Source organism: Cebus imitator, unplaced genomic scaffold, assembly GCF_001604975.1.
Source record: "Cebus imitator isolate Cc_AM_T3 unplaced genomic scaffold, Cebus_imitator-1.0 Scaffold444, whole genome shotgun sequence".
In the NCBI taxonomy this organism is placed as follows: Eukaryota; Metazoa; Chordata; class Mammalia; order Primates; family Cebidae; genus Cebus; species Cebus imitator.
The window spans coordinates 2,298,216-2,308,238 of NW_016107759.1; the positions used below are offsets into that span (position 1 = coordinate 2,298,216).

General features: G+C 52.6%; 2 protein-coding genes across 2 annotated transcripts in view; one reads left to right on the top strand and one right to left on the bottom strand.

The window, feature by feature from the left end:
* Positions 1-549: 549 nt before the first annotated feature.
* LOC108290827 (collagen alpha-1(I) chain-like) lies at positions 550-2,728 on the bottom strand. The gene is made up of 2 exons (XM_037732237.1): positions 1,084-2,728; positions 550-991 (listed from the first exon to the last, which is right to left on the bottom strand). Exons 1-2 carry the CDS (start codon positions 1,944-1,946, stop codon positions 550-552), a joined length of 1,305 nt encoding a protein of 434 aa, XP_037588165.1. The 5' UTR covers positions 1,947-2,728.
* Positions 1,136-10,023, top strand: part of LOC108290915 (ATP-binding cassette sub-family A member 3) — a 76,793-nt gene continuing 67,905 nt past the window's right edge. The window contains exon 1 of the mRNA XM_017511004.2: positions 1,136-1,314. The gene's annotated coding sequence lies outside the window, so the exon portion shown is untranslated. The remainder of the gene's footprint in view (positions 1,315-10,023) is intronic.

Below are 10,023 nucleotides of genomic sequence, written 5' to 3' on the forward strand. Positions count from 1 at the left end.
AGGACCCTCCCCTCAGATGACCCCGACCCTCCCCAGAACCCTTGCCTCAGGTGACCCCACCATCCCCAGACCCTCCCCTCAGGTGGCCCCGACCCTTCCGGGACCCTCCCCCCAGGTGACCTCACCCTCCCCGGGACCCTCCCTTCAGGTGACCCTGACCCTCCCAGAACCTCCCCCCAGGTGACCCTGAACCTTCTGGGACCCTCCTCCCAGGTGACCTCACCCTCCCCAGGACCCTCCCCTCAGGTGACCACGACCCTCCCCAGAACCCTCGCCTCAGGTGACCCCGACCCTCCCAGACCCTCCCCTCAGGTGACCCCGACCCTCCCAGAACCTCCCCCGAGGTGACCCCCGACTCTTCTGGGACCCTCCTCCCAGGTGACCTCACCCTCCCCCAAGGTCGTGACCCTGACCCTCTCTACAACCCTCGCCTCCGGTGACCCCAACCCTCCCTAGACCTTCCCTCCAGGTGACCCTGACAAGGTTCGATCCCCTCCAGCCTGAGGAGACTACTACCCGGCTGAGGACCCGCGAGGCCTCCCTCGCTCCTTAACTGAGGGCGACTCCGCTCATCCCGTGACACCCTGCCTTCTCCTGCAAACTCGACGCTGGTCCCAACGGCTGAATTCCAGAAGGTTCCTCGCTACCTTCTCGCCTTCTGTCGAGCCCCAGCGCCTGGCCAGAGGCGAAGAAGCGCTTCCCTCGGTGCCACGAATGACGAGAGCCCAAGGTAAGACAGTGCGTAAGGGGAAATGGAAAAACCGCCAAAGTCGAATTTCCGGGTGTGAAGCCCTTCACCGCTCGGAAACGCACGTGCGCCGTCATTCCTGAGAGGCCGCCGCCCCCGCCCGCTCGGCTACCGCCGCTACGCGCCCCCTGCCGGACATAGGCGCTGGCGCAGGCAGTGCGCAGGCGCGGGCTGCCAAGTGGCCAGGTGCGAGCCGCGTACCCGCAAGGTGGCCGACTACGCACGCGCAAGCCAGCGCGCCCTCTGCCGGGCACGGACGACATGCACAAGGCACTGCGCAGGCGCGGGGTTGGGCTGGCCGGAGCGGCCGAGGCGGCCGGGGGTGGACCGGGCACCTGCAGGGGCGACCGACTGCGCAAGCGCGAGCCGCCGCGCCCCCTGCAGGAGCCGTCGCGGCCAGTGCGTCCGTCAGTCGTGGGTAGCAGGCACCCCCTCCCCTCCAGGGCGGCCACGCAGCTGTCAGTGCCGCCGCCCCTGCTAGGCTGGAGCGGAGCCCGGGTGGCCAAGGGAGGGGACCCCGCGAGAAGGCAGCGCACCGGCCGCCCCCGCCCCGGCGCCCAGGCTCGGTGAGTGCCGCCGGGACCCGCCGCTCGCGCGCTCTTTCCCGGGGCTTGCGGTCCCCACATGGGTCCGCTCTCCCACCATCGCCGGCCGGCTCTTGCCGCTCCCAGCTCCCGCCTGGCCTGCGGACCCGTCCCGCGACCCTGCAATCCCGCCGGCCGCGCCCGCCCCTCCCGACGCGGCCTCGGCCCGCGGCGCTCCCTGCCCGTGCCGCTCCCGCAGCGCCGGCTCCCTCTGAAGTCCTGGGCGTGTCCCGCACTGCGGGCAGTGCCTGAGCCGGCGCCGCGCGGGGAAGCTCAGCCCCGCCCGGACTCGGCACGGGCCGGGCCCTCTGCGCGCCCGGGAGGTGGATGTGTAGCGCCGGACAGCCCCGGGCCTGAGGGACGCAGGCGTCCACCGCGCACCTGCGGAGATGGCGCCGCTTCTCAGCCGCGGGGACGCCTGGCGCGCGGTGGCAAAGACCCCCGGGGGGGGGGTTTTCGCCTGCTCCCACCTCCTTGTTCCCAGGAGTCACCGAATCCGAATCCAGGGCCCACTGTCCGCGGCGGGTGTTTGCTGCGCTCTCCCCTGTGTGGGGGCGGGAAAGGGGAGCCGCTGGTGCCCACAGAGGGGCCTGCGGCAGCAGCCGGGGCCGCATTCTCGGCGCCCACCGTCAGGACGCGTGTGTGCATCGTGTCCCATGTGTCTTGGTTCTGTCCCAAGCCGGCTCCAAGCTCCAGTAGGACCGGGACAGCCTCGCTGTCAAGGGCGTGGGGCAGGCCCTTGGTGTCTGTGGTGTCTGTCTGTCGCGCGGATGAAGCCATCTCCTTAGGGGGTAATTGCTACTTGTTCGCCGGGTTGCTTTCTGGACTGTGCACTCCGGGAAGGCATGGATTGGATCTTGTTGGGGTTTGTGTTCCTGGCACTCCAGAAATCCCCGCTGAGTGAGTACCTCAGAGCCGGAGACAGCATGGAGCCCAGGCAGGGTGCACGTGGGAGAGGCGCGCTCTTCTTCCGGGCACCGCTGTCATTTTTATTCAGGTAGTCTAGGTGCTCCCTTTTGTAAACTTGAGAAGACTAAGGCTGTTTTAGAAAGTTTGCCTCATGGGAAATGTAAGAGAAAGGGAAAAGAGATAAAAATGGATGTCATGGGAATCTCCCCGCACTTTTATTTTTAACTTCTTAGAGAATTGTTCTTTTAAATTGAACCTTTGCTAATTCTATCTGATAAACAGGACAACGTCTTTTCCTTCCTAAGGTGACCTACCACCATTCTGACCAGACAGCCTTTTGGAACAGGAGAGGGTAGTGCAAGTTGTTTCTAAAAAGATGTTAGCCTTTCATCTGCATGAGCCAGGCAGTCTCATGGGAACCCATTTTGACTTAGTTTCAACTGGGAGGGCCTAGGTAAGATTCCTAGTTTACCATTTATTCCCCAGCCCTGCTTCCGGAGACTGTGAGGTCTTGTTGAGGAAAAGCATTCTGGAACTCTGGAAATGGCCCTGATGGGGAAGGCCCTGTGCACAGTTGAAAGATTAATTGGAAGCCAGGTGCGGTGGCTCACGCTGTAATCCCAGCACTTTGGAAGGCGGAGGCTGGCAGATCATTTGAGGTCAGGAGTTGGAGACCAGCCTAGCCAACGTGGGAAAACCCTGTCTCTATCAAAAAAATATAAAAAATTAGGGCGGGTAAGGTGGCTCACGCCTGTAATCCCAGCACTTTGGGAGGCCGAGGCGGGTGGATCACTCGAGGTTAGGAGTTCAAGACCAGTCTGGCCAACATGGTGAAACCGTCTCTATTAAAAATACAAAAAAATTTAGCCGGACATGGTGGCCTGCGCCTGTAGTGCCAGCTGTTTGCGAGGCTGAGGCAGGAGAATCGCTTGAACCTGGGAGGCAGAGGTTGCAGTGAGCCTAGATTGTGCCACTGCATTCCAGACTGGGCGACAGAGTGAGACTCTGTCTCAAAAAAGATAAAAAATTAGCCGGGCATGGTGGCACACGCCTGTAATCCCAACTACTCAGGAGGCTGAGGCAGGAGAATCACTTGAACCCAGGAGGAGGAGGTTATTGTGAGCTGAGATGGCACCGCTGCCCTGTAGCCTGGGCGACAGAGCAAGACTCCATCTCAAAAAAAAGGATGAATTGAACACGGTCCCTGCTCTTGGGGGATATTAGAGGTAGAGCTAAAGAGTTGCTTTTTTCACAAGCAACTGTAATAAAACAAGATGAGTACCATATGGACACGTCCAGAAGAGGTGCAACAGGTGACCAGAGGTGGAGGAGGGGTGGCTTCAACAAGAGCAGAAGGTGTTCACCCAGGCTTCCTGTTACAATCACCGAAGCCAGCCTGGGCCCAGAACAGCCCAGAATCTCCAGGGATGGGCCCCAGACGTCAGTTTCTGTCTTAAAGTGCCCCAGAAAATTCCACTGTGCAGATAGACCAGGCAAAGAGCCCCTGAAACAGGCTTCACAGAGGGCATGGCACTAGAAGTGGGCTGGGAAGTGATGGGGAGGTTTCGGCAGGTAGCGAAAGGGATGTCGGGTGATAATCTCGGCAGACAAAACACTGCAGGCCCACATCTTGTGGGGAAGAGTGAAGCATGTCAGACCCTGTCCTGGAAGAGTTTTGCAGACCCCATTCCCCTGAATGACTCATAGTGTTTGTGGTGGTGGAGAGGTTTGGAGTTAACAGGCAGACAGGTGCCTTTGCGGGAGCTGTGTAATGAGGTCCTTGCTACCTTGCCTGTTACACAACATTCATGGTTACCTCTCTCTGGGGGACTTTTCATTGCCTCATTACCTCGTTTCCTGCACCTAGGGAGCCAGAACAGCTAGCTGGTCAGAGAATAGGGCTGAAGCCACTGCAAGGGTTAGGAAAGCAGGCAGCAGCACAGATTTTGTGGAAGTCTCTCCTGATAGCTCCCTTTGGAACCACATCTCTGGCTTAAAAATACACCCTACGAGCCTCTGCCAGAGCTTCAGTGTAAACGCAGAGCCTGTGATCCCAGGGAGGCAGCCGCCTCCAACTCCAGGCAGAGCCTATGGTGCTGAGCATGAGTGCCGGCAAGCTAGGTCTCCACTGGGACCTGTGATGCCAGCGCCACAGCCTCAAACCCAGCCTTCCCAGCTCTCAGCCAATGGCTGTGGCTTGTGCATTTGTTCCTACCTCCTCCCCACGAGGGCCACTGAGTTTACAGGTTGGCTTGGCCAGTACAGTGATTCACATCTGTAATCTCAACACTTTGGGGGGCCAAGGCAGGAGAATCGCTTGAGGATACAAGTTCAAGACCAGCCTGGGCAACGTGGCAAGACCCCATCTCTACAAAAGATTAAGACATTAGCCAGGCATGGTGGTGTACACCCGTAGTCCCAGCTATTTGGGAGACTGAGGTGGGAGGATCACTTGAACCAGGAGATGGAGGCTATGAGGCTATAGTGAGCCATGATTACACCACTCTACTTCAGCCTAGGAAACAGAGTGAGACCCTGCCTCAAAAAAAAAAAAAAAAAAAAAAAACCCTCAGACATTTTTCATGTGCTAAAGAATGAATGTGAACGTGTATATATATTATGTATTATAAATTACAATTTCTGTCCTGATATATTATGGACATGGAAATATACACAAATATAGATGTTTTAAGGGGACAAAGGCCAAGTGTGGTGGCTGACACCTGCAATCCCAGCACTTTGGGAGGCTGAGATGGGAAGATTCCTTAAGGCCAAGAGTTTGAGACCAGTCTGTAAAACATAGTGAGACCCTGTCTCTACTAAAAATCCAAAAAAATTAGCCAGATATGGTAGCACACACCTGAAGTCCCAGCTACTCTGGAGGCTGAGGAGGGAGGATCATTTGAGCTTGGGAATTCAAGAGTGCAGTGAGCTATGATCATGCCACTGCACTCCAGCCTGGGAAACAGAGCAAGATCTTGTCTCTACAAGAGAGAGAGGGGATTAAAAAAAAAAAAAGGATGAGAGGTGAAATAAACATGATTAAATTTTTCCAGTATATGAATGCTACAAAAACTATTGTGTAAACATGCTTTTTAAAGATGAAAGACATGTGTCCACATCCCATTTATAAATTCTTGTTGAATCCTAAGTCCAAGCATTTAAGATTGATGCTGAATTCTGTTTATTGGTCAGGCGAGGTGCCTCACACCTGTAATCTTAGCTCTTTGGGAGGCCGAGGCAGGTGGATCACTTGAGGTCAGGAGTTTGAGACCAGCCTGGCCAATATGGTAAAACCCCATCTCTACTACAAATAAAAAATGAAAAAGGAGCTGGGCGTGGTAGTGAGTGCCTGTAATTCCAGCTTCTTGGGAGGCTGAGGCAGGAGAATCACTTGAACCCAGGAGGCAGATGTTGCAGTGAGCCAAGATTGTACCATTGCACTCCAGCCTGGGCAACAAGAGCAAAACTCTGTGTCCAAAAAAAAAAAAAAAGTTCTGTTTATTTCACTCCCCGGTTATTAATGGCATTTACATAAAAACACAATACAGAGAAAGGCACAAACCCTGTGGTTACCAGGCAGGGTATTTGTTTTTCAGTTTTATTCATCTATCATCTGAGGGCCATTGATGGATTTGGGCTGCGATGTGTTCAGGGGCTGTCAGGGAAGGCGGCGATTCTTGTGTTGAAGATGTTTTGGTGGGCAGGTTTAGTGTTCACGTAGATGGTACGCTTGTAACATCATTGGCAATGCAGTCACGTAATTGTGGAAACAAATTCAAACATCTGTTTTTATAAATGCTCTATTCTTGGTACAGATTAGTTTTGAAAAGCTGTAACTCTCGTTTACTGTCACCTTTTCTTTGAAGGAACAGATTGCATTGTGTCTGTTTAAAAGTAAAAGGCTAGATGACACACTGCTGCAGTCATTTGTCACTAAAAACAAAAAAGGTCTCCAGATTTCGAACTTTTCACAAAAGAAAATCTGTACATTCTCCTTAAATCCTCTGACTCTTTGAAGTACTAAGTCATGAAATGTAACCTGTAAACCTCCAAATCACACTAAAGATTTTTTTTTTTTTTTTTGAGGCGAAGTCTCGCTCTGTTGCCCAGGCTGGAGTGCAGTGTCACTATCTCGGCTCACTGCAGCCTCCACCTCAGCCTCCCACGTAGCTGGGATTATAGGCGCCTGTCACTACACCTGGCTAATTTTTGTATTTTTAGTAGAGACGAGGTTTCACCATGTTAGGCTGGTCTTGAATTCCTGATCTCAGGTGATCCACCCGCCTCAGCCTCCCAAAGTGCTGGCATTACAGGTGTGAGCCACTGCACCTGGCCCACACAAAAGATATTTATGATCATTTCCCGAATCACTGCAAAGTATTGTAAAGCTTTGGCTATTTAAGTGTCTTGGGTTTGTTTTTGTTTGTTTGTTTGTTTGAACTGACTACAACAGGAATGCCCTGAAATTCATAAACCCCAACACGCCTAAGGTACTTAAAGTAGACTTGTGGTGAGGGCCCACTTGCACCCCCCACATCACAGGGCACCACTTCCTAAGTCAGGATGTCACGACTGCTGACATCCAAGCCAGCATGAACACCAGAGTCTGTCTATTAAATATCAGTAAAGCTGGCAGGGTACAGTGACTCATGCCAGTAGTCCCAGCACTTTGGAAGGCAGAGGCAGGAGGATCATTTGAGCCCAGGGGTTTGAGACCAGCCTGGGCAACATAGTGAGACCCGTCTCTACAAAAAAAGCCAGGTGTGGTGGTGCATACCTGTAGACCCAGCTACTTAGGAGGCTTAGGCAGGAGGATCATTTGAGCCCAGGAGTTTGAGACCAGCCTGGGCAATATATAGTGAGACCCATCTCTACAAAAAATGCCAGGTGCAGTGGTGCATGCCTATAGTCCCAGCTACTTAGGAGGCTGAGGCAGGAGGATCACACCACTGCATTCCAGCCAGGATGACAGAGTGACTGAGACCCCATCCCTATAGGAAAAAAAAATCAGAGAAACCATTTTTTTACATTTTTAAAGAAAAATACTTAGAAGTAGAATTTCTCATCACTTCTTCACTGCTGCAGGTTTTCTAGTCCACCCCACTTAGAGACCACTGGGAAGGGGTGAAGACCATTCTCTCTCTCTCTCTGTCTCTCTCTCTCTCTCTCTCTCCCCCCCCCATATACATATATACATATTTTTATTTATTTATTATTTATTTATTTATTTTTGAGATGGAGTATTGCTCTCACCAGGCTGGAGTGCAGTGGCTTGATCTCAGCTCACTGCAGCTTCTACCTCCCGGGTTCAAATGATTGTCCTGCCTCAGCCTCCTGAGTAGCTGGGACTACAGGCACACCACCATGGCTGGCTAATTTTTGTATTTTTAGTAGAGACGGGGTTTCACCATGTTGGCCAGGATGGTGTCTATCTCTTGACCTTGTGATCCACCCGCCTCAGCTTCCCAAAGTGCTGGGATTACAGGCGGGGGCCACTGCGCCTGGCCACGACCATACTCTATAAATGTGCCTGCTATTTTTTTATATTAATAATACTTAGGGCCGGTTGTGGTCACTTACGCCTGTAATCCCAGCACTTTGGAAGGTCAAGGCAGGCAGATCACTTGAGGTCAGGAGTTCGAGACCAGCCTGTCCAACATGGTAAAACCGCATATCTTCTAAAACTACAAAAATTAGCCAGGCCCACGGTGGCAGATGCCTGTAATCCCAGCTACTTGGAAGGCTGTGGCAGGAGAATCTCTTGAACTTGGGAGGTAGAGGTTGCAGTGAGCCGAGCTTACGCCACTGCACTCCAGCCTGGGAAACAAGAATGAAACTCCATCTCAAAAAGAAAAGAAAAAGAAAAATTAATATTTAGGTCAGGCACGGTGGCTCATGCCTGTGATCCTTTGGGAGGCCAAGGCAGGTGGATCACTTGAGGTTAGGAGTTTAAGACCAACCTAGCCAACATGGTGAAACCCCATCTCTACTAAAAATACAAAAAATTAGCCGGGTGTGGTGGGGGGTGCCTCTAATCCCAGCTACTCAGGAGGCTAAAGCAGGAGAATTACTTGAACCTGGGAGATGGAGGTTGCATTGAGCCAGGATCACACCTCTGCTCTCCAAAATGAGGGACAGAGTGAGACTTCATCTCAAAAAAAAAAAAAGAAGAAAAACAAGATAAAACATTTACTGGTGTTTGGGCATTTCATCCACAGGATGTATTGAATTAGACGTTTTCAGATATTTACTGTACACCCCCCCAAAAAAAGATCATGTCCTGGATAAAGGATTAAACAAAACTAGTCACCCTCACCCAGCCTCACTGCCCATTGGCACACACCCCGAGCTCCCTTCTTGGTGCAGCATCTGGCACCCTGGTGACATTGGCCTGGAGTCTGCTGCCTTTTCTGACTCATTCTCTGCACTGCCACTCAGAATGACTCGCTGCTCCCCATACAGTCTGTCTCCAGGAGCCTGTAATGTCCTTCCTGTCCCAACTAATGAGTAATTCAAGACCAGCCTCTCATGTCACCTCCTCCCATCACCCCCCCGGGCCATCTCCCCATCTTGCTTGCTTGCTGTCTCACACCACAATTCCTGTCTCCTCCTGAATCTTGTCATACTTTATTTAGCATCCGTCATAGCAGTTACAGTGCATATAAGTGTTCGAGGACCATGAACTCCTTGGATTAAGAACATTATCATTGGCTGGGCACTGTGGCTCACGCCTGTAATCTCAGCAGTTTGGGAGGCCAAGGCAGGTGGATCACAAGGTCAGGAGTTCGAGACCAGCCTGGCCAAGATGGTGAAACCCCGTCTCTACTAAAAATACAAGAAATTAGCCAGGAATGGTAGTGCATACCTGTAGTCCCAGATACTCAGTAGGCTGAGGCAGGAGAATTGCTTGAACTCGGGAGGCGGAGGTTGCAGTGAGCCAAGATTGTGCCACCGTACTCCAGCCTGGGTAACAGAGTGAAAATCCATCTCAAAGCAAAAAAAATTATTGTTTTCATTTCCAAATCATTAGTACCTCATACAAGTGCCCATCAGACGGCAAAAACTTGGCAAATGTTTGTTGAATGCATACGTGCTTTTTGGTCTTGTATACCCTAAAAGGCCATGGATTCTACCAGCCTACATTAATTCTCTGTCCTCCATGCCTCAGTGCGGGTACACACAGACCTTTGATACTGGCTGGCTGTTGTGGACGCCTGATGTTGATATTGGAATGTTGGGTCCTCCTCCTGAAGAAAAAGCACCAAATGTGACCGGCGCTGTGCTATGCACCTGTGGTGAAGCAAGCAGAGCAGTGGTTGGTGGCTCTCTTTGTGCAGCTTAGGGCGGTCCATCTGTGGCTTCAAGGCCCCCTTCTTCCCATGAGTGCATTTCTCCATGCCTATGTGGATAGGCTTCAGGAACACATGGCATAATGGGTCTTGGGCCCCTCACCCAGGCCTGTCCCTTCTGTTCATGGATCTCAAGACCTGCCACCCTGGCTGGGCGCAGTGGCTCACGCCTATAATCCCAGCACTCTGGGCCATTGAGGCGGGCAGATCACGAGGTCAGGAGTTCAAGACCAGCCTGACCAACATGGTGAAACCCCATCTCTACTAAAAGTACAAAAATTAGCCAGGCATGGTGGTAGGCACCTGTAATTCCACCTACTCAGGAGGCTGAGACAGGAGAACTGCTTGAACCGAAGAGATGGAGGTTGCAGTAAGCTGAGGTAGCACCATTACACTCCAGCCTAGGTGACAGAGTGAGCCTCCATCTCAA